A 26,834-nucleotide genomic window follows, 5' to 3' on the forward strand; every position below is an offset into this window, starting at 1 on the left:
CTAAAGAATTCTTAAGGGTTAAAAGATGTTATGTAAGTCAGGAGTGGTGGCACATACCTTTAATCTCAGTTCTTGGAAGGCAGAGGCAGTTGTAGCTGAGTTCAAGGCCACCCTGGTCTACAAAGCAAGTTCTAAGACAGCCAAAGTTAAACATAAAAACTCTTTTTCTCGAAACAAAACAAAGATTTTAAGTCACAAAGAGAAGATAATAAATGGCTATCTAAGGGCTAAAGATGCCCTAAGATATTCTGACTCTAGGATATGGTATCCTCTTTTCTCCACATCCTTGAGTTCTCATTGGTTCCACATTGCTGTTTTGTCCAGGAACTTTTTGCCACAGAATCTGTTCCAGGTTCATGGCTGGACAATATGAAGTATTTATAAATTTAGTGGAGATAACCTATTGTTATATTCTTGTCTAAAAGCCTTGTCTTTGTTTCTAGCTTACCTTAAAATTTGTCTATGAAGACAAAAAAACAAAAAAAAAACAAGCTATTCTTTGAGACGTCCATACTTGTATTTTGATGTTTATCCCTCACCTTTCTGCCTAACTCCTCTCGTGTCCCTTTTCTAAAAAGATTTTTTTAATATCGAAAAAAGTTTACAGAGTGAAATTTCTTTAGAATTTCTACAGCTGTAAAAGTTTGTTGTGTGACCTTTCCCTGGGGAGACAAACAAATGTCTGTTTACCCCAGATAGGACACCAGTGACAGACCAAAGTAATGATTCTGCCTAAGTCTAGTTTGACAAATCAGTTAGTTTAACTGGAGCTGCTTAGAGGAGCATGAGCCAAGGGCTCCCTACCAGAGTATGGGCAGCTTATAGCCATCATCTATCCCACTGAAGCATGAATATGTTTATCCCTACCATCATCAGTATCCTTAGGAAGGAGCAAGGTTCCACAAACCTGCCCCCAGAATGTTAATTGCCTATCATGTGCAAGCCTGGTGTATGTAATCATAGATGCTTAGTGTTCAAGAGCACAGCAACTGTGTCATGCCCAGATAACATTCCACAGCAAAGCTTTCCTGAGCAGTGAAGAGCTCTTGCTTGTTGTTTTTACACATGCATTTTCCTATGGGTGTTGAATAAGTAATTGCCCTTCAGGTTCTGTGTGTGCCACTGATGCAACATGGTCTTTGAATTCTGCACACATAAATAGCTCTGGTGAGCCGACCCTGAGAATCTCACCCCTCATCTGCCATAAGGTAGCATGAGTGAGGGAGAGATGCGCCCCACCACCACCACCTGTGGCAGGTGGGCGAGCTGGCCCTTCCTGAGGTCATGAGAACAGGAGAGCTATTTCTGACCCTCACCCTGAGGGTGTAAAGGTAGGAGAGCTAGACCCTGCCCCTTGCTTCTTGCTGTCTAGGGTGAAATAGCCAGGGCCATGCTAGAGAGCTCCCCCTGGTGGTGAGGATGGGGGAGAGCTGGCAGGCTAACCAACCCTGGAGTTGGCCCACCCCAGCATCCACCCTGTCTGCTGGAGCATGTGAAGGGGCTAGTTCTGCACATCCAAAGCTGTAGGATCTCCATGACACAGGGCAACAACAGGATGTCCAAGAGGAGTCCCGATGTGGGCCCACTATCAATGGTACAAGTAGCAGAAACCAGAGGCCTCAAACCAGACCAATGATTCTTTGCAATGAACACTTGCAAGTAAAGATATATATATACACACACTAAAGGGTAAACTGTGATTCACTGTCACACTGCAGCTTCCACATCCAGATTTTTTTTTTTAAAGATTTATTTATTATGTATATAGGAGAGGGTACCAGATCTCATTACAGATAGTTGTGAGCCACCATGTGGGTGCTGGGAATTGAACTCAGGACCTCTGGAAGAGCAGTCAGTGCTCTTAACCTCTGAGCCATCTCTCCAGCCCCCCCACATCCAGATTTTTTTCCTTCCTTCCTTCCTTCCTTCCTTCCTTCCTTCCTTCCTTCCTTCCTTTCTTCCTTCCTTCCTTCCTTCCTCCTTTCCTTCCTCCTTTCCTTTCCTTTTTCCTTTCCAACTTTCCTTTTCTTTCTCTTAACTTTTATTTTTTAGGGGGTGGGCAGGTGGGCATGGAGAGGAAGTTGCAAGGGTAAAGGGTGGATATGAAGAAATGGGGAGATGAATGGGATCAAGATGCATGATGTGAAAGCCACAAAGAATAAATAAAAAGTTAAAAGCTCTGCTCTGTTGGTGGGTTTTCCTTCATGTTGGAGGGCTTGTCCCTGACAGTCCCCTTCATCTGTGCAGGTGTTAGATGGTGCTGACAGCCAGTATTTAGGCATGCAGATAGGACAGCCGCAGGAGGAGGACGAGGAGGAGGCTTCAGGTGTTCTTTCCAGTGAAGTCTCCGATGTCTTCAGAAACTCTTCTCTGGGTAAGATCACTTTATATGATGGAAATGTTTTCAGCCTTAGACATCTTTATCTTTACTTCCAAGAAGAAACTTTTCAGTATCATTTTTTTTTTGAGCTGTTAAATGGCAGCCGAAAATGGTAATTTAGGTATAATCAGACTTTGATTTAAATCCTATACCTTCATGTTATCTTTGTGTACATACACACATACTTTGATTGAAAACTTGTTACTCACTCATGATTTCTATTTTTAAAGCCCTTCAGCAGGCACACCTATTGGAGAGAATGGGTCATAGCAGGCAACCTTCTGACAGCAGTATAGATAAGGTTGTATCAAGAGATGAAGTTGCTGAAGCGAGTGACTCAGAAAGCAAGGTGAGCTACATGGGCAGGAGCTAGCCTGTGTGCGAGGGGTTGGAATTTCCCTGGCTTCTGCTGTTCTCCTTTGTTCCTATCCCAGCTCTGGGCTTATTTCTTTCCACTAGAAACCCTGGACACTCCCAGGCTTCTGTCTTTTTTTCGCCTCTCCAGGGGTATCTATGTTCTTAACAGGTGCCTCAGGTCTACTTCCTGAGAGTTCCCCCTGCAGTTGTAGCCTGTGCTGAGCCCTTCCCTGCCTAATAATCCTGTATCATTTCTTTGAGGCTTGTGCAGAGCTTTGCAGCAGTTCTTGGTTTTGTTTACTCAACTGTTGAAAACATCTGTCTGTGTTGTTTGTTTTATATTCACATTACTGTATTTACAGTGAACTTTAAATTCCTTGAAGTTAGGAATACATTTTTGTCATTTAATCCCATCAGTCAAAATGGTATCCTTTGAGAGTGCCCTCCAGTTTTCTGTTATATCCTTCCAACCTTTGGGCTTTTCTGGCTTTTTCCTTTGCCTGTGTCTTTTTGTTTGTGTGTTTGTCCTTTGAGACAGGTTCTCACTATATAGCTTTGGCTGGCCTGGAACTCATAGTATCTTCTACATTTCCAGTAGTCACTTGTGGCTTGCCAATGTGAAGAGCATTTCCTGAATGCTGAGTTTTAACACCTTCCTGCCCAGTACACCTGCTCCATACTAAGCTTGACTCTTGCCACAGCCCTGTGGCTCTTACGTTTTAGGGTTCCAACTGTGTTCTTTTTGAGATCAGGCATGGAGGTGGCTAAGTATGGGCATCTCTGTCCCTAGCACCCTGGTGTGGTTCATTTTGTTGACTGAGCTAGTGAATCAAATGTTTACTTCTCTGTTCTAGCCTTGCCGAATCAAAGGTGACATAGGACAGCCTAATGATGATGATTCTGCTCCTCTGGTCCATTGTGTCCGCCTTTTATCTGCTTCCTTTTTGTTAACTGGGGAAAAGAAAGGTAAGCACGCAGAGTAGCTGCAGAGTCAGGGGATGCTCAGGGGTTTAGATGTCAGTTAGGTGGTCTGTTGGCACCTTGTTATTGGGTAAGCTTTACTTTCCATTAGTTGGTGAGAGGAAGAGGAAATGAGAGGGGTGGATTTTGTTTCTTGGAAAAGGCTGAAGGGGTCTGGTGGTTCTTTTGCAGCACTGGTTCCAGACAGAGATGTAAGGGTCAGTGTGAAAGCCCTGGCCCTCAGCTGTGTTGGTGCAGCCGTGGCCCTTCATCCAGAATCTTTCTTCAGCAAACTGTATAAAGTACCTCTTGACACCATGGAAAGTGCTGGTATGTTGAAAGTTCACTTCTTTCTCCGAGTTAATCAGTACGTAAGCTATCTCACAGTCTTGCCTTCTTTTGTTTTAGGGCAGTGAGTGTTTCTAGTTAACTTGTGTGTTTCAGCTGTGTTGGAGTTCTCCAGATGTGCACATGTGCTTAGTCTCATGACTCCCTTAGATGCTATGTGTGTAGTGGAAGCACTCAAGTCATAAAATAGAAATCTAGGAATGTAAGAGCCATTTATACATGTAGTGGATTTCTTCTCAAATCACAGGCTGCATTGTTAAATTGTTCTGTGTCACATTCACTGGGTTCAGAAATCCACATTCAGACTAATACTGGCCAGGAAAGCACCACACCCTGTCTCCCATTGGACACAGTTGTTCTGAAGCAGGAAGTATCTTCTTCTTTCTTTCTTTGAGTGACAGGGCAAACTGGTGTTATTGTGTTTAGAATTAACAAATATATACTAGGTTGATTGTTTCTAATCTTTATTTTCAAATGAAATCTTGGAAGTTTTTTTTATTATTAATTTTTTAACTTAATTTTACATACCAACCACAGTTTCCCCTTCCTCTTCTCCTCCCGTTCCTTCCTCCCACTTCCTTTCTACCCCTCCCCCCATCCACTCCTCAGAAAAGGCAAAACCTCCCATGGGAGTCAACAAAGCATGGTATATCAAGTTAAGGCAGGACCAACTTGCATCAAGACTGAGCAAGGCATCCCACCACAGGGTATAGGTTCCAAAAAGCCAATTCATGCGCCAAGGACAGATCCTAGTCCCACTGCTAGGGGCCACACAAACAGACCAAGCTACAGAACTGTCACCCACATGCAGAGGGCCTAGGTTGGTCCCATGCAGGCTCCTTGGCTGTTGGTCTATCGTCTGTGAACTCCCACGAGCTCAGGTCCGCTGTCTCTGTGGGTTTCCCCGTCATGATCTTCTCTCCACCCCCCGCCCCCCGCTCATAGAATCCCTCTTCCCTCTCTTCAACTAAACTCTCAGAGCTTGGCCCTGTGCTTGGCTGTGGATCTCTGCATCTGCTTCCATCAGTTAGGATGAAGGGTCTATGGTGACAGTTAGTGTAGTCACCAATCTGATTACAGAGAAGGCCAGGTCAGGTATCCTCTCCACTATTGCTAGGAGTCTTAGCTGAGGTCATCCTTGTGGATTCCTGGGATTTTCCCTGGCAACAGGTTTCTCCCTAACCCCATAATGGCCCCCTCTATCAAGATATCTTTCGTTGCTTTCTCTCTCCAAACATCCCCCAGCTTGACCATTCCGAACCCTCATGTTCCCATCACCTATCCCCAGTTTACCCAGGAGATCTCATCTATTTCCACTTCCCAGAGTGACCCACGCATCCCTCTTAGGGTCCTCCTTGTTTCCTAGCTTCTCTGGAGCTCTGGTTATCCTTTGCGTTACATTTACACCCACTTACGAGTGAGTACATACTGTGTTTGTCTTTCTGGGTCTGGATTACCTCACTCAGGATGATTTTTTCCTAATTCTGTCTATGTGCCTGCAAATTTCGTGATGTCCTTGTTTTTTACTTCTGAGTAATACTCCATTGTGTAAATATATTACATTTTCTTTATCCATTCTTCAGTTGAGGGACATCTAGGTTGTTTCTAGGTTCTGGCTGTTATGAATAATCCTGTGGTGCACATAGTTAAGCAAGTGTCTTTGTGGTATGATTGAGCATCCTTTGGGTATATGTCCAAGACTAATATCACTGGATCTTGAGGTAGATTGATTCCCAATTTTCTGGAAGTCTGGTTTTATCTAACAAACTGGAGTCACAACCTGGAAATTCTGATGTGTTGAGATAATTGCAGTGTGATGAATCTAGAACCTTTAAACCCCAAACATCTTTTACTACTTAGGATATTATAGTCAAGTCGTTTGCAGATATAAAATGCTCTCTTTTCTTCCTGTTCTGAGAATGAAGCTTTATTTGTAGTATAAATTGGTTGGTGGAGAAGGTACAGATTGGGTCATTTGTGTTCACAGAGGAACAGTATGTCTCTGACATCTTGAACTACATCGATCATGGAGACCCACAGGTTCGAGGAGCTACTGCCATTCTCTGTGGGACCCTCATCTACTCCATCCTCAGCAGGTCCCGGCTCCGTGTTGGCGACTGGCTGGGCACCATTAGAACCCTGACAGGTAACGGACAGTCTGCCCTGGTGTGTTTTCTGGATATTGTTCCCGGTTCATACTTGTACAGAGACATTTCTCGCTCCTTCTTCTGGTTAGGAAATACATTTTCTCTGGTGGACTGCGTTCCTTTGCTGCAGAAAACTTTGAAGGATGAATCTTCTGTTACGTGCAAGTTGGCTTGTACAGCTGTGAGGGTGAGTATAATGTTTTACATAAACTGTTCCTTGGTTTAATGAGCTTGCCATTGATGGAGTTAAATTTGGAGCTGATAGGTCACATTTCCATAACTTGTAAACAATAATTTTCAGGGATCTACCACTGAACTTTTGAAAAACATTGCCATAATATTAAAATTTAATAAATAAACTTTTAGTTTTAGTTCTTAGAATCCTTATTTGAAACATTCTTTCTCCTAAAGGTAATGTTTTAAAGTGTATCTTGCTATTCTCAAATATAAAATTTGTTGAATTTTTAAAAATATGTCTTAAGATTGTAGACTGTTGAGCTGCAGTGGAATTATGGGTATTATTTAACTGGCCTTTTACTTTGTCTTTTGTTAAAAGAGACTTGGCTCCTCAAATGGGAGTAATGTGGAACATTTCCTGTCAGCTGGCTCATAAGTCACAGTTGGCCAGGCCATAGCAGAAAATTTAACCAGAGAAAACAAAAACAAAAACACAGTGGCTAAATCTAGGGAGGAGATATTTTCCCTTTTTAAAATTTAATAACCTCAAAGTAATGTTTTTTAGTTCCAATTTTTTTTAAAGATTTTAGTTTCGTGTGTGTGTGTGTGTGTGTGTGTGTGTGTGTGTGAGAGAGAGAGAGAGAGAGAGAGAGAGAGAGAGAGAGAGAGAGGGAGAGGGAGGGAGGGAGAGAGAGAGAGAGAGAGAGAGAGAGAGAGAGAGAAAGAGAGAGAGAGAGAGAGAGAGTGTGTTTGTGTATGTAAGTGCAAAAGTCAGAGAAGACAGAAGAGTACACTGGATCCCCTGGAACTGAAATTTGGGGTGGTTATAAGCCACCTGATGTTGATGCCGGGAACCAAACTCAGGTCCTCTAAAAGAGCAGTAAGCACTTTTAACCAGTGAGCCATCTTTCCAGCCCCCAGCTCCTCTTTTTTTTAAAAAAGTTGTTTTAGTCAGTTGTATCTTTTGAGCAGAGGAGGTGTGCTGATAGCATGGATGCTATGCTGGTAGGTAGGCCATGTGTGTCATCCATGTATAGGATAATTACAGGTTAATGCCCTTAGACTCTGAGGCCACAGGGGAAATAGCAGTACAAGACCCACTTTGCTTCCTTGTACATCAGAAGAACCCAGTAACATCCAAGGTACTCCTTGATCTAGGCCTCTTGTCCTGATGCTGGGCCTGAGACTTCTTTTCATATGATCGTAGGACTCTGTTGCATTCTCTTTCTTGTAAATTGATGATTCGTGTTTCTGAGATTGTGGCTTAGAAGTCAAGGGAGGCAGGGAAACAAAAGTATGTGTAATGGGCACATTGACTTTTAAACTTAAATTTAGTAAGATAAAGATGTATCTGGAGTACTTTTGGGAACCTGTAGCATTCTTGTCTGCTTAAAAATAGAACAGGACAAAACAGGTGCAGTATAAGAGTGCTGTCTTAAGATGAGATGTCTGATGCTGATGCTTTCTGCCTTGGCCTGGGGTTTCAGCACTGTGTCCTGAGCCTTTGCAGCAGCAGCTACAGTGACTTGGGATTACAACTGCTCATTGATATGTTGCCTCTGAAGAACAGCTCCTACTGGTTGGTAAGGACTGAGCTGTTGGAAACCCTTGCAGAGATTGACTTCAGGTAAGGGGACCGAGTTCGAGTTCAAGTTCAAGTTAAGAACTGAAAGTCTTGAAGTCTCTGTCGTTGGCATGGCCATTGTGTGTACTGCCTGTTAGGATCATCTGCGTTTAGGTAGAGAACATATGATAGTTCACAGTACTTTTTGTTGAACTCTGAATTTGGAGATTGTGATATTGGAAGAGGAATAGATTTTTCTGCTTGTCTTGGTTTTCTAGATGGTAGGAATTAAAAAATATATGATTTAGTTTTATTATTTTTAATTATATATAAACATGTATGTATTTGGGCCTATGGGTATGTTCACATGAGTGCAAGCAAGTGCCTGAGAAGGCCAGAGGCATGACATCCCCTGGAGCAGAGCTAGATAGATGGTTCTAAGCCTCCTGACTTGGTTATTGAGGACTGAACTCCAGTTTTCTGGAAGAGCAGAAAGTATTCTCAATTGCTGAGCCATTTTTCTAGCCCCCCTTGATTTTTTTTTTTTTTTTGAAACCTTGTTTCAAACTTTTAAAAAAAGCTACCAGCTTTTTTTAAAATGTACTTACCTTTATTCTGATTTAAGGGAAATAGCCGAATAGTAATTCATTTTACCATTTTAAAAATCAATCTGAGGGGTTGGGGGGATGGATGCTTGTGGCACAAGCAGGACTTGAGTTTGATACCAGCACCCATGTGAAAGCAGATGTGGTTATCCTAGCACTGGAGAAGTGGAGACAGGCTGGGTCCCTGGGCCTTGCTGGTCAGCCATCTTGCCTCGTTTAGTAGGCAAGCTCTGGGTTTAGAGATAGACCCTGGCTCAAAAAACAAGGAGGCTTTTCTCCAAGAGGGCACTGAATTGAAGAAGAAAACTGCTGCCCCCCCCCACTGCCCCCAAGCTGAAGCCAAAGTAAAGACAGTGAAAGTCCAGAAGGCACTGTGGGAAGGTATCTATCTATACATCACCCACCTGCCCCTTGGGCAGCCCAGATCCCTTCTTTACAAGAACACTCCCGGGAGAAACAAGCTTGACAGCTCCACCATAATCTAGTTCCTCCCGACCACTGAGTCAGCTGTGAAGAAGCTAGAAGGCAACTGTGTTCATTGTGGTTCTCAAGGCCAACAAACACCAGATCACCAGGCTGTAAACAAACTATGATATTGATGTGGCCAAAGTCAATACCCTTATCAGGCCTGATGGAAAGAAGGTTTATGTTCGACTGCTTCCTAATGCTTTGGATGCTGCTAATAAAATTGAGATTATCTAAATTGAGTCCAATTGGCTAATTTTAAATACACATTTAAAAAAAAACATTAACACCCCAGCACCCCCCCCCAAAAAAAAAAAAAAAACCCTTAAAACCAACAAGGTAGATGACTCCTGAGAAACATCTGAGTGACCACTGGAGACACACACACCACTCACCTACCTCCTACAAACAAAAATGCTCAAAATGTGACATGTTATGTCTTTCATTTTCTAAGAGTAAGTTTTGGTTAGAGATATTTTAACAGTTTTCTTAGAAGGGAAATGTACCTTTATTATTCAGATTTCTGTGTGTGTTGTTACTGTTCTTTGCTTGTTTGATTGGTTTTTTTGTTTTGTTTTGTTTTTGCCTGCATGTATGTATGTGTACCACATACATGCAGTGCCCATGGAATTCAGAAAAGGGAATTGGAACCCTTGGAACTGGAGTTACGAACAGTTGTGAGCTGTCTGTGGCTTCTGAGAATCGAACTCTAGTCCTCTGGAAGAGCAGCCAGTGCCCTTATCCATGGAGCCATCTCTCCAGCTTGTTTGATTGGTTTTTAAAGCCACTGTAGACCCCGTGGGTTGTCGTATCCCATCCTTAGAATATCTCTGAAGGATTATTCTGTCGCTGCGATTAGGACTGTGGAATGGGGCACACAGCTGGTCACTTGGGTGGGAGTCACAGTGTGCTTGCCCTCTCTGTGTTTGAGCTCATTCATGGAACACTTTTGAAGAAGTAGATATGTATTTTGATGTAAGGCTTTTTATCCAGTACTCGCTTACTTAGTCAGGAATTTATAGAAGATCGTGAATCAATCTAAGTACATTTGAGCTGCCTCTGAGAGACTCACAGGACACTGGGGTGAGGTACTTTCATGTTTAGCTGCCTGAAGGCTGTAGGCCAGCACTGTGTTTGCTAAATGAATGACATCACTGTTGAATATGTTCTTTTGTTAGGCTGGTGAGTTTTTTGGAGGCAAAAGCAGAAAGTTTACACCGAGGGGCTCATCATTATACAGGGGTAAGCAGTTCGTTTTGTGAGACTGTGGGCCCTGTCTTCTGGAAACTGTCTTCGCAGAGTTCCCTAGTGGTATGAAGTCTTGCTGAATGCCTGTGTTGTGTTATGTATTTAGCTCTTTATGTCAGGAGAGTCATCCTGAGTGTTTCCTGACCAGCTTTCCAGAATACCTTCCTTATTTAGCTGGATTTGCTGGCCCATGCCTTTAATCCCAGCACTTGGGGGAGACAGAGGAAGGAAGATCTCTGAGTTCAATGCCATCTTGATCTAAATAATGAGTTTCAGAGTAGCCAAAGCCACATAGTAAGACCATATCTCAAAAAATATCCAAACTTCCCCAATCAGAAGAACAACAAACTCCAAAAATACCTTACTTACATAAAATTCAACTGATTATAGAAATTAAACTTATTTTTATTTTCTGTCTCTCTAAAGTTTTTAAAATTGCAAGAACGAGTGCTTAATAATGTGGTCATTTATTTGCTTGGAGATGAAGACCCCAGGGTGCGACATGTTGCTGCAGCATCACTAACAAGGTGTTTACCAGTATTTATTCCTTCATTCTTTTGGTTGAAATATATAGTATGAGAAGGGAAAGGTAGACGGAATCAAAAGGCTGTAGGAAGTATGTATGCTTTGATGAGTTTGACTAATTGTAGTCCCTTTTAATTATTTAAAAGTACTTACTAAAGTGATAATTTGAAAAAGCAAAGCACTAGACTTCTATTGCTTTCATTGTCAAAATTTGGAGTTTAGAGACCACTAAGAAGGAAAGTGAGTCCTGCTTATTTCTGCCTTCTGGATGTAATGGCTGTCCATAGTTCTGGCTGCTGTGGTGGGCATAGCTTTGGGTTAGCCATCTAGGGAAAGGTGTGGTGATGGGTGAATTTCATGCACCTTCTGTATAGATCAGCTCTCCTTTCACGGCAGGCTTGTCCCAAAGCTGTTCTATAAATGTGACCAAGGACAGGCTGACCCAGTAGTGGCTGTAGCAAGAGATCAAAGCAGTGTTCACCTGAAACTCCTCATGCATGAGACGCAGCCGCCATCGCACTTCTCTGTCAGCACCATTACCAGGTACCTTGCCCGCGGCACCTTGACTTCTCAGCAAATGTGCCTCTCATGATGCCTGCTTTCTGTTCTCTTTCCTTAAAACCACACACAGTCTTTAGAGGAGGAGGAGGCCATCATTCATTAACAGGATATTTGTTTGATACCATGATTTGCCGCAGCCCCCTGTGCTTAAGATCCACCTCAGTCACACAACAGTGATGTCCTCAGTCTTGCAATGAGTTCATTAAGTTCTATCTTTATATTGTCAGTTGTGTTTCTGTTTGCGAATGTCACATGCTATCTGAAATATTTTCACTTTTTTAGTGTCCCTGCTAATGCATGGGTGGGCTGATTCCAAGGGTCAGACTGCTACATGCAGCGATGGTTCTCAGGCCTGTGTTACTGGAGCATGAGCAGGGTCCATTGGCCACATAACCTGTCCTACCTGACTGGTAGGTTGGCAGAGCAGGAAGGCTCCAGTGAATGAACAGGTTTCATCAGAAAACTAGTTTGCAAAGAAGATTGTAGTAGCAGTAGTAAGACATGCTTGGAACTCTTGTCTTTTAAATTCTTTTTCAAGGCTGGATTTACAGGATGATAACCCCCCCCCCTTTTTTTTTTTTTTGCTGATTTGAACCAATAAAAAACTTGACAAATGACTTCCAAGCTCATGTGATAATTTGATAATTTTTTTTTTCTGAATTTGGAACTCAGCTCATCAGATTTTAAAGTCATTGCTTCTATATGACTGTCATCTTTTCTCATGGAACAACCAACTTGAGAATTTAAAAAACAAACAAACAAAAAATAACTAGCAGCATACTATAAAGAAAGTGTGAGGCATCTGGTGAGGGCGAAGTCAGGCCTTTTTTTTTCAATGATGAACACATTTACTCCAGTCTTTCTGTACTACTCTACTACTGAGCCTTACCCCAGCCTCATTTTCAGTCTCTATTTTATTTTAAAGTCAGTATTGCTTCACTTTCTTCTGGACTTTAGCTATAAACTTTTAAATGCCATTTGACAAATATATGCTGTATATTCTCTGTCTTTTTCTTGCTAGAATCTATAGAGGTTATAGTTTACTGCCAAGTATAACAGATGTCACCATGGAAAACAACCTCTCCAGAGTTGTTGCTGCAGTTTCTCACGAGCTCATTACCTCAACTACACGGGCGCTCACAGTAAGTCTTAAGGAGACTGCCTTGATGTCTTTTATGGCCACAGTGGGATGGTCCTGTGTGAAGGTCCTTTTCTTGAGGTGCTTGGTAAGAAAGTGTACTTCTTTCAGCAGTCCAAAATAATACATACTCATTGTAAAGTAATTCATTCTACTTAGAAAGTCATCAGATAAAAACTCTAAATGGGCCATCTGGATGTGTCAGTGTCAGGCTGTTGGTTCTGAGCCTGATAACCTGAATTTGATCCTTAGTATCCACACAGTGAAGGGAGAGAATGGACTCCCACTGTCTTCTGACCTCTGTGTGTGCATGTTCTATCCCCAAATTTAATTTAAAAAGTTAGAGACACCACAGTCTGAGCTAGTAATGTACCAGAAGGTTAGAATGGCTCTAGTCTGACTGTGACTTGGTAACTTATACTAAAGGAATAGTATAGTATAAAGAAGTGCCAATTGAGTTTTTGTTTTAAGTCACGATGAAACTGGAAAAGAACTAATATCTAAGAAATACTACTTTCCAATTACAGTAAATACTAATGTAGAGTAATATGTTAGACACATGTTGACATGCTGCTTTGGAGAATTTAATGATATGGCGAGATATAACCTGAGTTTTAATGTTGAATGAGAAAGGTAGAGTAAAAACTTTAGGCAACATAGTTTGATACCAGGTTAGAAAAGTAATATTTATATACGTATAGTCTTTACAAACTCAGAAAAAGGACAAGCAGAGAATGGCCATGATGATTTTTAAGATTGTGGTTAACTTTCATTTTCTTATTTGTATTTTTCAAGTACTGGTATATTTTCTAAAATAGTCAAGTGTGACTTTTATAATCAGAAAGAGGCATATTATGCAGAAGTCATGGTTCCTGAAAAGAGCTTTTCGTTTATGTGATGGAAGGGATACTTGGATGTTGTAGAAAGTTACACAGTTGAGATTCAGCTGTCTTGCTAACTAAATGCCTTTTAAATCTAAATTTGTTTAAGATATCATAAATTTCATTTTAATTGTGATTTGCACATATGAAGCACTTCTGTGATCTGGAGATTTATGTTAGCTTGAGCTCAGGTCTTGAGGGAGGAAGGGAGAAACTTAGGGAGAATGAGCGCAGGACAAGAGTTCCTGGCAGGAGCTGCTGGCTGCCCTTCTCTGCATTGTGACAGTGGTCTTACTAACAGGTGTGGCCAGCTTTGTTGTTTAAAGCATGTATGTGTCTGGTGGTGGGAGAGCTACCCTGTAGTTATTTACAGATCTCAGTTTTCATTTCATTTCATTTCATATAGGCCTAAGAGGCTTAATTCAGTATACCTTTGGTGGTGTTTGGGTGTGATTTTTCCATTCCTTTCTCCTGCAGTTTGGATGTTGTGAAGCCTTGTGTCTTCTTTCAGCAGCCTTTCCAGTTTGCACTTGGAGTTTAGGTTGGCATTGTGGGTATGTATATTCCTCTGTGTGCAGTCAACCACCCACACAGCACAAGCACAGCTGCTGGGACACCCCCCCCCCCTCTTTTTTTCCTACTCTGATCCCCTCCCCTCCCTTCTCTTCCCTTCCCTTCCCTTCCCCTTCCTTCTCCTTTTCCTTTTATGTTGAATCTTTTTGGCTTTGTTCGAAAAGTGTGTGAAGTCATGCTATATGAGGTGTGTGGAATGAATGAAGGAACTGTTGGGGACACTGAAGCAGTTGTGACTAAGGAATGCCAGGTGCTCGTGAGCATCTTTTGGGTCTGAGGGTATGATCTATGGATTCATTTAAGGAATTTTCATATGCAGGTAAAAACTTTCTAATCAGTTTGGTTCCTTCTAAAATTACTAGGTAAAAAAAGTCAGTTATGATGTAGCATCCAGAATTATGATTAGCTACAAGGGTGTGCTTTAGTGCCAGCTAGGGGTTGTTTAGAATTTTCTCAGCATTCATGAGTAAGCCTTCTTTTGTGTGCTGACAACAGAGAAACTTTGGGGCTTCCCATCACATCTGGAAGGAAATCTGCAGATTTCTTCTGAGTGACAGTATGTAGCAAACTTAACAGTCGCTTGAAGTGGTTGCTTTATGACCCAGAGTGATTACTTCTGTTCTTTCCATGAATTCTGACTGAACAATTACAGGTTCCAGTCATTGGTCCTGCAGTAGACTTGACTTTTGAACAACTTTGACATTGGAATACAATCTGCTAAGTCAAAAAGGGAAGAAAGTTAAAAGCTTATAAGAATAAGCATTCTAGTTCCCTCAATGAAATCTACTGCACGATTTTGTTTCTCAAATGACTTTCATGGAGTCATGATTTACAGGAAGGGTGTTAGTTGGTTAGCAGTTTTAAAATGATAGTGGCTCGTCCCTCTTAGCACTTGGTAAACAGAGGCAGGATGATTGACATAGTTTGCAGACCAGCGTAGGCTACATAGTGTTCCAGGCCATGGGAACTACATAAATGAGAGTGAGACCCTGTCCTAAGAAACCCAGACTGCACCAACAAAAAGGTAAAATAAATGTCTACTTTCTTCATGTGGGCATTAGAGAGCAAGACTCTGTGTCTGAAACCGTGTTTGACTTTGGAAATGTCTACTTCCAGGGTGCCCCCACTGAGTGCCTCTGATGAGTCCAGGAAGAGCTGCACTGTTGGGATGGCCTCCATGATTCTCACCTTGCTTTCATCAGCTTGGTTCCCATTGGATCTCTCAGCCCACCAGGATGCCTTGATTTTGGCTGGAAACTTGCTTGCAGGTACTGATATCAAGCAGAGACAGGCTCTCAGACTTAGCTCTGATTTGCTTATGAGGGGTACACAGGTTACAAGAACATGAGGGTTATTTTAGGAGGGGGGGGCGGTTTAATCCAGAATTTAGATGGTGTCTGTTTAAGTGAATGTGTATGAGGGGAGTTGTTAGGTGCTGAGTATTTTTAAAGCAGACAGTTTTACCGTGGGTAAACTGTACCCAGTACTCAGTTTTACTGTGGGTAAACTCATTTGAGTTTTGTTTTCTGAGTGCCTTGTACCAGGCAGTAGCTTGGGCTAGGGACTAAAGCAGAAAGAAGAGCTGTATTCTCCAGGCGGTTATAGATTGGCTGGGGACAGGAGCAGCAGAGCAGCTGTATATATTCTTCTTTGGTCAGATTTATAGGTTGATAGAAAAATATCAGGTGAAGTATTATGTATTATGTATGTTAAAATTTGAAGAACTGAAACACTATATAATAGTAAAGGAATATTAAGATACTGTGGATAGCACATGAGGACAGGGATAAGAATGGAGAATGTGGCCAGCCAGGTCAGAAACCATTGAATCTACTTGGGGGTAAAGTACCAGTTCCTTCTGAGAAATATTGACTTGTTCTGTTTGACACTGGTGTGTTTGGATTTGTGTTCTAGAAAGATTTCTCAGGTGACTTGAGTTTGGGTTGGAATTTGTAGGTCCAGGGTGTTTATGCCGAAGCTCTGGCGAAAGACTGAACCATGTGTGCAGTTTTGGGAGTAGAGCAAAGGGTGGGGTGGGGGGGGTTGGAGAGAGCATAATGGAGGCAGCATCTTCACTCCTGATCTCCAACTGTATCTCATTTGTGGGGATCACACCCATAGCTGGAGGATAGTAAGGACTTTTTTTTGGAAAATTGGAGTTTGGAGGGCAAATAGCACTTTTATGTGAGTTTGAGACATCTGTTTAGATACAGAAGTCCAGGAGTATGTTATCACAGATCAGTATAAGAAACTTAGGCCAGAACTGCTTCCCATCCCACACGCTGGAGGTGCAGTAATGTGTGTGCCTGTGTCACAGCCAGTGCCCCCAAGTCCCTGAGAAGTTCATGGACCTCTGAAGAAGAAGCCAATTCAGCAGCCACCAGACAGGAGGAAGTTTGGCCTGCTCTGGGGGACCGGACACTGGTCCCCATGGTGGAACAGCTTTTCTCCCACCTGCTGAAGGTGATCAATATCTGTGCTCATGTCTTGGATGATGTGACTCCTGGACCAGCAATCAAGGTAACACTTCCTTGGGGCATCCATTATCATCTGTCTAACAACTGGGCTTCCTGAACATCATGTTAGTAGTCTGTTCCTTTATTTCTTGTTAGTGAAGAAAAGAGCTTATTCAGACATTGTATGTAATATAAAAATACAGTTATTTTGTATTCTTCTATGGCTTAGTTTTCTTCACTTGCTTTCTTTCCCTCATCACTATAAGCCTTTGAAGAGTCAGCCTACCAGCCCAGTCCTTCCTTCTGCTCAGGCACTGACTTTGGCCATCTCTGGCAGGACTGTGTTCCCCCACTTGAGCCATCCATTCTTTTTATTTATTTATTAAACACACAGGGTTCTGCCTGCATGCCTACATGCCAGAAGAGGGCACCAGATCTCATTACAGATGGTTGTGAGCCACCATGTGGTTGCTGGGAATTGAACTCAGGACCTCTGGAAGAGCAGTCAGTGCTCTTAACCTCTGAGCCATCTCTCCAGCCCCAAGCCATCCCTTCTTTAACTCTTCTCTATATGGTTTCTGATACCATCCTTCAGAGTACTTCCTGCCATGGTCATTCATTTCAGTTTTACAGTCACTTTGACAGAGCTCCTGTTCTTCTCTGGGCTACTTTATACCCCAAGTGACATGGCTTCTTGTTTTGTTCTTGTGTTTCTTCCAACGTCCTGCAACTGCCTGGTTCAGTGTTTCCTGTTGACTGTAAAAGGTGCCTTCCTGTGGGTCATTCACTTTCTCACTACTCTATGAGACTCTGCCATAGAGGGAATTTTCCATGTCCACACCATCTAGGACATTAGTCATCGACCACATGTGGCACTTGTGTTCTTGAAATGTGGCTTGTGTGACTTGAGAACTGAACTGACTGAATAGCCACTTATTGAAGAGGCAGCTGGGGAATCAGGCTGTCGGTGTGCCCCATGTCTGTCGGGCTTCAGCTGTGCCGGGCTGCAGCTCAATGTGCCTGCTAGCCTGGTGATGCTTCTGTGAGGCTGACTCTGATGTGCCAGATGTCTTGACCAGGCCCTGGCCTCTTATCGGCTTCCCTCTTCGGTACCTCTTCTCTCCCCTCACCTTGTACTTTGTCATGATGGAAACAGGAGCCACCACAGTGTTATTTTAGGTCACTGTTCTTTGTTTTTTTCCTATTGAATACTTTGTTTAAAAATTTACATAAGGCTGGATGGTAGTGGTACATGCCTTTAATTCAGTACTTGGGAGAGGCAGGTGGATCTCTAAGTTTGAGGCCAGCCTCTTCTATAGATCAAGTTCCAGGACAGCCAGGAAAAACTGACAGACAGAGAAAAACTTTGTCTTGAAAAACCAAACCAAACAAACAAACAAAACAACATAAGTATAGATGCACAAACCACCCTTTGGCATTAGGTACATGTTCATTAATACTTACCTCCTCTTTTCTGGGTTCTGGTATAAAATGCTGTATCTCATTTACCTTACTACACTGGCCTGTTTTTGGAAATCATTGAAATAATTTCCATAAAATTCAAGTGTACAATTTAGTTTTGTTTTTTGAACCTGGGTCTTACTCTGTAGCCAGCTGACCTGGAACTTACTGTATATCCCATACTGGCCTCTGATTTATGGTGTTTCTTCAGCTTAGCCTCCCAAGTGTTAGGATTACAGAGGGAGTCACCACCTGGATTTTTTTTTTTTAAATCGTGCCTTGTGTGGCCATCACTACAGTCAATCCTGTAGCTGTGACTCCAAAATTCTGCCATGTCCCTGGCTCTGGACAGCCCTTACTCTGCTTGAGCTTCTTGTGGACTATCCTGTTGATGGCCTCATACACTTGATGGCTCTGTAACAGGCTCTTTCCACCAAAGTTTCTTCACTGTGGTGGTCTCTCACCTGCCCTCTTCAGCCTTGCTGCCTCCTTCCATGCACCGTTTGACGGCAGCCATTTGTCCTGATTTGCTGCTGTCTTTATAGATAAGGATCAGAGGTCATAGTGCCTCACCTAGTTTGAGTCACCATCATAACAGAACTGTGGTGGCTGTTCTAAAAGCAGAGGATTCTAAGATGAAGGCATTGACAGATTTGGTCCTTGGTAAAGGCTGGCCTTCTCATGGTAGATGGGTTAAGGGAACTCCTGGAATCTCCTTTCATAGGAGCACTGGTCCTATTTTTGAGGATCCTGCCACCATGACCTCATCTCACTGAAGCCCCTTCCTCTATTGCATCTCCATGATTTCAACAGGATAGGGCAGAGCACAACATGGGGGGAGCCCTTTACTGAGGCCAGGAAGGGAGTGAGGAGCAGGGCAAAGACCCGATGTGTCTGTCTCTTACATGTTGGCTCTACTCTCCTGTGCCAACTTTCCTCTTTATGTGTAGGAGCCTGATTGTTCCATATAACCTTGGGGTTGCAGTTTGGAGAGCATAGGCCACATCTGGCCTGTTGACTTGTAGCATTGCTGAGTGACATTCAGCTGTGACATTGAGTAGGTGGCTTCATTTAGAACCATGTTTCCTTACTTGAAAAATGAAATTTCAACTGTTGCATTGTGCTTACTCATGTGATGGTTCACATAAAATGTCCTGATTGCCTGCTATTAGAGGGGACAGGGTTGGGGGTGCCAGTCACTTCAGGTTCTTTTAACTCCCTGGTGGCCCTCCCTTTTCAACCCGTTCTCAGTGCTGATGTGAGGAAGTTCAGAGCCATACTTGTTATGTACAATTGTGTGAGTGAAAGCAGAATTATCTCTATAGTATCCGAGCTCTGTAATAAAAGCTCAAAGGCCATGAAGTTGCCTGGGCTAGTAAGTTCCAGTACCTAGTGGAACTGTGTGTATTAGTAGTTTTAGTTTTTGGTTCCTGTATTGGCTTTATCGCATTATATATTTGTTTTCTGTTTTAGGCAGCTTTGCCTTCTCTGACAAACCCTCCTTCTCTAAGTCCTATTCGACGGAAAGGGAAGGAGAAAGAACCAGGAGAACAAACTTCTGCTCCGATGAGTCCCAAGAAAGGTGGTGAGACCAGTGCAGGTAGGAAGCAGTTTCATGGCCAGGGTGCTGCCTGGGTGCTCCTAAGTGCCTGCATGATAAATTGTCACTTTACTCTGGAGAGAAGTCCTTAAAGCTGGAGGAAACTGCTCTGCTCCGCACTTGGCGCTTTAGTGATGTATATGCCCTTTACAGTGTTTAACACATTGCCCAGTTAATTGTTAATGGACCCAGAGATCCTGAGGCTGGCTTCAGCCAGTCAGTCAGCAGAGGAGAACGGTTGAAACCACAGCACATGAGCCTCCATGTTCTCATGTTCATTGTTCTATCGATTCTTTCACTCTCAGGCTCTTAGTATTTTAGTCAGTTCTTCATTACCCTCAGCACACATACTTCAAAGGTTGTTGTATATTCGGTGTGGGTGTTCACACAGGTCCATGGAATCAAGAGACAGAGGCACAAAAAGGATAATTCTAGCCTTTTCCAGCTGCGGGCGGAGGGGGGGGGGTCATCTCTCTGGACTGAACCACTGTAGCTTAGCAAAGGGCCTTTTTCTCTAATTTACGCCTTTTAACAAGTTAAACTTTGTACCCCAACATCTCTCATCTATGCTTTCCAAAGGATCAATGCCAAATGCAAATTCTCAGCCAAAGAATACCTGCGGTGTTCAGGGTTCTTCTTCAACCAAATTTGCATAGGCTTTGCACCTTCAGAACTCCCAGACAAGATTCATGTAGAGGGTTCTGAGAAATAAAAGGTAGCAATCACAAAAGGCAGATTAAGGCTAGGTGTTAACACTCTGAAGTCAAACCAGGTGTGGGTCTGTGGGAATTCTCCCAGCAAAGGTCAGGGGAAAAAAAAGACTTGAATATTTCTACTAGACCATTTTGAAAAGTCATCACAGTAATTGCTGTTAAACTTGGAAAGTTTTTTCCTTGGATCTGAAAGTTTAAATTTTTTTTTCTTTTTCTAAGCCTCTCGACAATCAGACACCTCAGGACCTGTCACAGCAAGTAAATCTTCTTCATTAGGGAGTTTCTACCATCTCCCTTCCTACCTCAAACTCCATGATGTCCTGAAAGCCACTCATGCTAACTATAAGGTACTGCCCCTGCTTATTTCTGAACATATATCTCCAGTGGGATGCATGGCCATGTACCCATGTGCATGCTTACATAGGAAGAAGCCCTGTGACGTAGGACTTAAAGTTTTCTTTCCAAGTTTGTCTTCTAGCTTGGTTTATAGTAACTTAACAAATATTTAGGATTTTTGTATTAGAGAAATGATCTCCTATAGTCTCTGGGTGTTTTGTTTATTGACTTCCCAAGAATACCTTGTATTCAGAGATATTTCTCAAGGACTCAGCACATGATCCTGTTTATAGGTAAGGTTCATCACTGCCATGTCCTGAAGTCACACAGCCAAGCCAAGCAGGTTTCATGTACTGTCTCCCTCTGTGAGCCTCATAATATAGTGCAACTGCCCAACACAAACCAAAATTATAGTCTCAGGGGAGAAAAGCAGGTGTTCACTACAGACCTATAGCCTGGGTGTCGTCACACAAGTGCCCTTGTCAGTTGGGTGTTTTCGATGTAGGAGCTCCTTTGTCAGATGGCCCCTGATTCAGCTTTGCAGTGGCTTCTGATTGATGGTGTCTGGGTTTACATTGTTTTTTTTTTTTTTCTTTCTAATTTTTCTAACAATGAATCATTTGTAGATCTGCCCTTATTAATTTGAAATCCTATCTTTATCAAATGCTAAAATCCTATGATTGTGTAATTTCATTTATGTTTTTGTTACACCAGTCGGTTGTGGTGATATTTTGTTTGTGCTCTAACAAATAAAGCTTGCCTGAAGATCAGAGTGTGGCGCTAAGCCACTAGTTAGCCATAGAGGCCAGGCAGTGGTGACACACACCTTTAATCCCAGTACTTGGGAGGCAGAGGCAGATGGATCTCTCTGAGTTCAAGGCCACCCTGGGCTATACAAGGTTGATCCAGTCTAAAAGAGAAGCAGAGCCAGGCAGTGGTGGCACACACCTTTGATCCCAGCCCTTGAGATCTCATGCCTTTAATCCCAGCACTAGAGAGGTGGAGACAGGAAGTGATATGGCTGGGCAGAGAGAGGAATTTAAGGTGGGAGGAGACAGGAGCTCAGCTCCCTTTCATTTGAGGATTCTTAGAGGTTAACACATTGCCCAGTTAATTGTTAATGGACCCAGAGATCCTGAGGCTAGCTTCAGCCATTCAGTCAGCAGAGGAGAACAGCTGAAACCACAGCTACATGAGCCTCGATGTTCTGGGGTACATCAGACCTCTGCCCCCCCCCTTTCTCTTTTCTTTTTTCCCCTGCCCAACTGTCCTGGAACTCACTATGTAGACCAGGCTGGCCTTGAACTCATAGATCTGCCTGCCTCTGCCTTCCAAGTGCTGAAATTAAGGGCACATGCTCAAAAACAGCATCTTAAGTAAAACACAATTTTCAGTTAAAAACAACTTGATAAAGTAAAATTTTAAAAATTGGGGCTGTTACCTTAAATTGCCATATATAGTATTTGAAAACATGAAAATATATATTTTGTTAACATCAAATTGTTAAACCTATATTCCAAGATTAATATAACAAATGTAAATTTACATAGTACATAAATTATATTGTGTAGCTGGAGTTTTTCTGGTCCTGCCTGGCCCATGGTCAGGACAAATCTCTCTCACTCACCAGTTCCATAGCTGCTCAGACCCAACCAAGTAAACACACAGAGACTTATATTGCTTACAAACTGTATGGCTGTAGCAGGCTTCTTGCTATCTAGTTCTTCTATCTTAAATTAACCCATTTCTATTAGTCTATAAGTTGCCACATGACTCGTGGCTTACTGGTACCTTACATCTCCCTTGTCATGGCGGCGTCTGGCAGCGTCTCTCTGACTCAGCCTTCCACTTCCCAGAATTCTCTTCTCTGCTTGTCCTGCCTATACTTCCTGCCTGGCTACTGGCCAATCAGTGTTTTATTTATACAGAGTGATATCCACAGCAATATGGTATATTGATTATATAGTATAACAAATTATATTTTCAGTCTTTGTGAAGAAACAATTTAATTCTAAATTGTATTCCTCAAAAAGAAATAATTTCTAGTTTCCAATTTAAAAAGTATACTCCTAGAGACAGTCTCTTCCTTGTCAGGAGTAAATGATTCAATTTACAAAGTTTTTGTTGTTGTTGTTGTTGTTTTTGTTTTCCGAGACACTGTTTCTCTGTGTAGTTTTGGTGCCTGTCCTAGAACTCTCTCTGTACCCCAGGCTGGCCTCAAACTCACAGAAATCTGCCTGTCTCTGCCTCCCAAGTTCTGGGATTAAAGGCGTGCGCCACCACTGCCCAGCCCCATTCGAGTAGCTGCCAGCTATGGTGTTGCACACCTTAATCCCATCACTCAAGAGGGCAGAGGCAGATGGATCTCTGTGAGTTCGAGGCCAGCATGGTCTACAGAGTGGGTTTCAGGACAGCCAGAGCTATACATAGAGAAACCCTGTCTCAAGGAAAAAGAAAAAAGAAAAGACAAAAAAAAAGACAAAAAAAAAAAAAAAGAAAAGAAAAGAAAAGAAACCACAGTGCTTTCAGAGCTTTTGGGTGAGCAAGTGGTAGGGCAGTGGAGAATTCCCAGAAGAAGGATTCTCAGCCAAACTTTCTCACAGCCAGTGGGAAGTCTCCAGTACCTTTGAAGGAGCAAGACAGAAGAGAGCTACAGTGAGCTCCCCTTCCTAACTAGGGTGCCCCTCTTAAGTCCCACTGGTTACCTTGTCCTGGTGTTTGCTATGTTGCATGCATGTCCTGGTTGATTGCAGCATGGCCTCCCACCTAGAAAGTCAGACTGTGTCAAGGCAAGACAGTTGAGGTGAGAAATAAAGGGTGGAGACGGTGAAAAGAAAAGGCTGCCTGAGAGTATGAGAGCCAGGGAGGTTTGTCTGTGGGTGGCTTGCGTGGGTAGTGAGCTCAGGTTTCTCATTACAGTTCTTTAGCACCATATGTTAGATCACTGAGGGCAGCTGTAGAGAGATGCAAAGTGGAAAGAAAGAGGCTTGGTCTGACCTTAGGCAGGACCATGGTGAGGGGGGCACTTTTGTCAACCATGTGTGTGCATGGCCAAAATGCCTGCAGAAGAAGATGGGATGCAGCCTCTTATTAGGGCAGAAATGACTTACGTAGTCCTCAGGGGAAGCTGGGAAGTGTAGTCTTTCAGCAGGAAATGTCAAGACCCCTTTCATTTTCCTGTTCCATGTCCTCCTCCTGCCTTTACCCAGTATTCCCTTTCATCATAAGTGGTTAGGGTCAAGTTCAGTGGGCAGATTTTTTTCTGTTGTAGTGCTTTGCTACTGGTTCTTTGCAGAAGCAGCCGCCCTCATCTGAGTCTGTAGAAAGAGGGGAACTGGTATACACTTCATTCAGTTAAGCTGACATGTTTAGAATTTGAATCACTAAGCCTGATTTGGCTGCATCTCACCCTGGGATGGTGAGAGTCTAGGTCAGCACTGCAGAAGCATCTCCCCGCAGCAGACGACATTTGTGTCTTTGTTGTAGATAACCAGCCTTCGGTGGTGCCAGTAACCGTGTGCTCTCTCCTTCCACCTTGCCAAGGTCACCTTAGATCTTCAGAACAGCACCGAAAAGTTTGGGGGGTTCCTGCGCTCTGCCTTGGACGTCCTCTCTCAGATTCTAGAGCTGGCAACACTGCAGGACATTGGAAAGGTTCGTGTCTGGTCTCTTTTCCTTGAACCTGGGTCAGTACCTGGTCACTAGAAGTTTGATTTATATCTTTTTAAATCCCCCGTCTTTATTTAACCCCCAAAATTATTCGTGTGTGTGTGTGTGTGTGTGTGTGTGTGTGTGTGTGTGTGTGTACCAGAGGAGTGTTGGAAGTCCTCCTCTATTATCTCCACCTATTTCTTTGAGGGTGAGTCTTTCCCTAAATTGGACACTTCATTTTTTCTGCTGTGCTGGGAGCCAGCAATTCCAGCAGTCTTATCCTCTTGGAGTTAGGGTTATAGGTGTGCATAGGTTACCCCGCTTGTTATGTGGGTGCTGGGATCTGAATTCTGTCCTAGAGTCCAGTGTCTGAGAACTGTGGTGTCAAAGCTAAAGTCTTTAAAATACAGTTTTGGTCATTTCAGGCAGGGAGGATAAATGCAGATATGGAAATCTCTCAATATTACATTGTGATGTCTTTGGTAGTGACCTGGTTCCTTACAACTCTGGAGCTCCTAGAAGGCCAGGACTTGCATTCTTTCTCTAGATTTGTAGCACCTAGTATCATTTCTATGGTGCACTGCGTATTCCATGTAGGCTGCAGTGAGGCTCATTGGCAGTGGCTCTCACAGTGCCTTAAGCTTCCTGTTCAGCAGATCACATTCAGGGTGCCACAAAGCAGGGCTTTTGACTCCTTTGTATATTTCTCAGTGCCTGCCCTGAAAGCAGGGATGGATGTGATACTTGATTAATCATTGAATGATTGAGTGACAGATTCACTGGATAAATGTACAAGAAAGCAATTTTCATATAATTGTAGATACAAGAGTTCTTGTGACTCCGTTAAGACGACTGATTGAAAATATTCTGATTTTCTCTGACATTTATACAGTTTATATGGAGATTGTCTTGTTCCCAATTGGCAACGATAATGGATCACCTGTGAGTCACTTAATGTACTCTCCTTTCAGTGTGTTGAAGAGGTCCTTGGATATCTGAAATCCTGCTTTAGTCGAGAACCAATGATGGCGACTGTCTGTGTTCAGCAGGTGAGTGTCATTTCCTATCCTTTGGGATTTCAGCTAACTCCGCCAGGCTAAGCAACAAAACTTACTTCCTTTGTAGAAGTTGGTGCTCATGGTGTGGTATTAGGAAGGGTTGGGTGTCCCTCACTGTCACTCTTGCTTGCTCTGTCACTGGGATGGTGCGTGGCCAGCGGGCATCAATAGCAGCACTGGTCCTCACTGCTTTGCCTCTGTTTGCCACCCCATCCCAGTGGACCTGTATCTAAGTGGACCCGTATCTAAAATGCTAGTTTCACTTAGAACTACAGACTCCCAGGCACTTGGCACCACGCGGTGGGAATCTTCTGAGGTACTGACTCATAGGGATCCACAACAAAGCCTTCTGTCATGTATTACCTGCACGATTTGCTGCTGGGAAAGAGAGTCTTAAAGGGCGTTTACTTTTGTTTTTGTTTTGTTTTCCCTTCTTTTATTAGTGGTACTGAGGGTTGAACCTGGCTTTGTATATTCCAGGAAAGTACTCTATCACTGAGACTTTTTACATTTTGAAACATGATCTCACTAAGCTGCCCAGGCTCACCTGGAACTTGCAACTTGGCCATTTCAGTCGTGTCCATCCTAACCCCTGTCTACCAGCTGGGATTACAGGCAGGCTTGTGCTGTTCATCTACATTAAATCTATGTTAAGTGAAATACTGATGCTTCAATTCTTTCATTCTAGCTATTGAAGACTCTCTTTGGGACCAACTTGGCCTCACAATTTGATGGCTTATCTTCCAACCCCAGCAAGTCTCAGGGCCGAGCACAGCGCCTTGGCTCTTCCAGTGTGAGGCCAGGCTTATATCACTACTGCTTCATGGCACCGTACACGCACTTCACGCAGGCCTTGGCCGATGCCAGCCTGAGGAACATGGTGCAGGCGGAGCAGGAGCATGATGCCTCAGGGTAATAGTTATGGTGCAAATCTGTTGTTGATGATGCAGAGATAAATACCGTATAACCCTGCCTTGAAATCCACTGGCTGAGCTATGGTATAGTCTGCCATCCAGAAGTAGCAGGCTGGAGAGGAGGAACCCAAGTTGGCTGCCTGTGACACATGATTTCTAACTTCCAAATCCTGCTCCAGTGTAGAAGTGGTGCACTCTGTGTCCTCACCTATTGAAAGCACTTGGTACTTGCTAGTGCTCATGAATGCCATTCTTTAAAGGTGACATGTGTCAGTGGTGCTTCTTTGTTCTATGATGCAAAAGACCCCCTTCAAAATGGCACAGTGGTGCTAATGTTTAGAGGTATTAAAGGGCACAGAAAAGTCTGGAGTGTGTTATTTTGGATTTCTACATGAATTTATGTTGATCTTTTTGATGCCGGGAATATGGAAGTCCCTCCCTCCTCCCCTCCCTCCTTCTTTCAGGGCTTCATATGCCAGGCATGTACTTTACCACTGAGCTACTTTATATCCCTAATTTGAGGTGATATTCTGTGTGGTAATGGTAGTAGAATCCTTACTTTCCTTTTGATGATGAACAGACAATGTTGGAATCAAGGAAAATACTTCTCTTCTGGGCTTTATCTTGACGCCTACGTATGTGCCCATAGCTCCTGTTTTGCTGTCTTTTCAAACATTTTATGAGATTGGTCTCTGTCTGTTTCTTAGGCTGATGTT

At 43.0% G+C, this 26,834-nt stretch overlaps 1 protein-coding gene across 3 annotated transcripts in view; it reads left to right on the plus strand.

Moving 5' to 3' along the window:
• Positions 1–26,834, plus strand: part of Htt (huntingtin) — a 137,729-nt gene that overhangs the window by 48,220 nt on the left and 62,675 nt on the right. For all 3 annotated transcript variants that reach the window (XM_028870825.2, XM_037208186.1, XM_028870827.2), the window contains exons 13-31: positions 2,248–2,374; positions 2,611–2,729; positions 3,592–3,703; positions 3,890–4,027; positions 6,033–6,191; positions 6,282–6,379; positions 7,857–7,996; positions 10,182–10,245; positions 10,678–10,778; positions 11,173–11,319; positions 12,359–12,479; positions 13,834–13,910; positions 15,046–15,197; positions 16,247–16,449; positions 19,320–19,446; positions 20,379–20,506; positions 24,039–24,149; positions 25,118–25,195; positions 25,893–26,116. In XM_028870825.2, coding sequence (XP_028726658.1) covers positions 2,248–2,374; positions 2,611–2,729; positions 3,592–3,703; positions 3,890–4,027; positions 6,033–6,191; positions 6,282–6,379; positions 7,857–7,996; positions 10,182–10,245; positions 10,678–10,778; positions 11,173–11,319; positions 12,359–12,479; positions 13,834–13,910; positions 15,046–15,197; positions 16,247–16,449; positions 19,320–19,446; positions 20,379–20,506; positions 24,039–24,149; positions 25,118–25,195; positions 25,893–26,116 — 2,426 coding nt within the window. The remainder of the gene's footprint in view (positions 1–2,247; positions 2,375–2,610; positions 2,730–3,591; positions 3,704–3,889; positions 4,028–6,032; positions 6,192–6,281; positions 6,380–7,856; positions 7,997–10,181; positions 10,246–10,677; positions 10,779–11,172; positions 11,320–12,358; positions 12,480–13,833; positions 13,911–15,045; positions 15,198–16,246; positions 16,450–19,319; positions 19,447–20,378; positions 20,507–24,038; positions 24,150–25,117; positions 25,196–25,892; positions 26,117–26,834) is intronic.

Source organism: Peromyscus leucopus, chromosome 7 (genome assembly GCF_004664715.2).
Source record: "Peromyscus leucopus breed LL Stock chromosome 7, UCI_PerLeu_2.1, whole genome shotgun sequence".
Lineage (NCBI taxonomy): Eukaryota > Metazoa > Chordata > Mammalia > Rodentia > Cricetidae > Peromyscus > Peromyscus leucopus.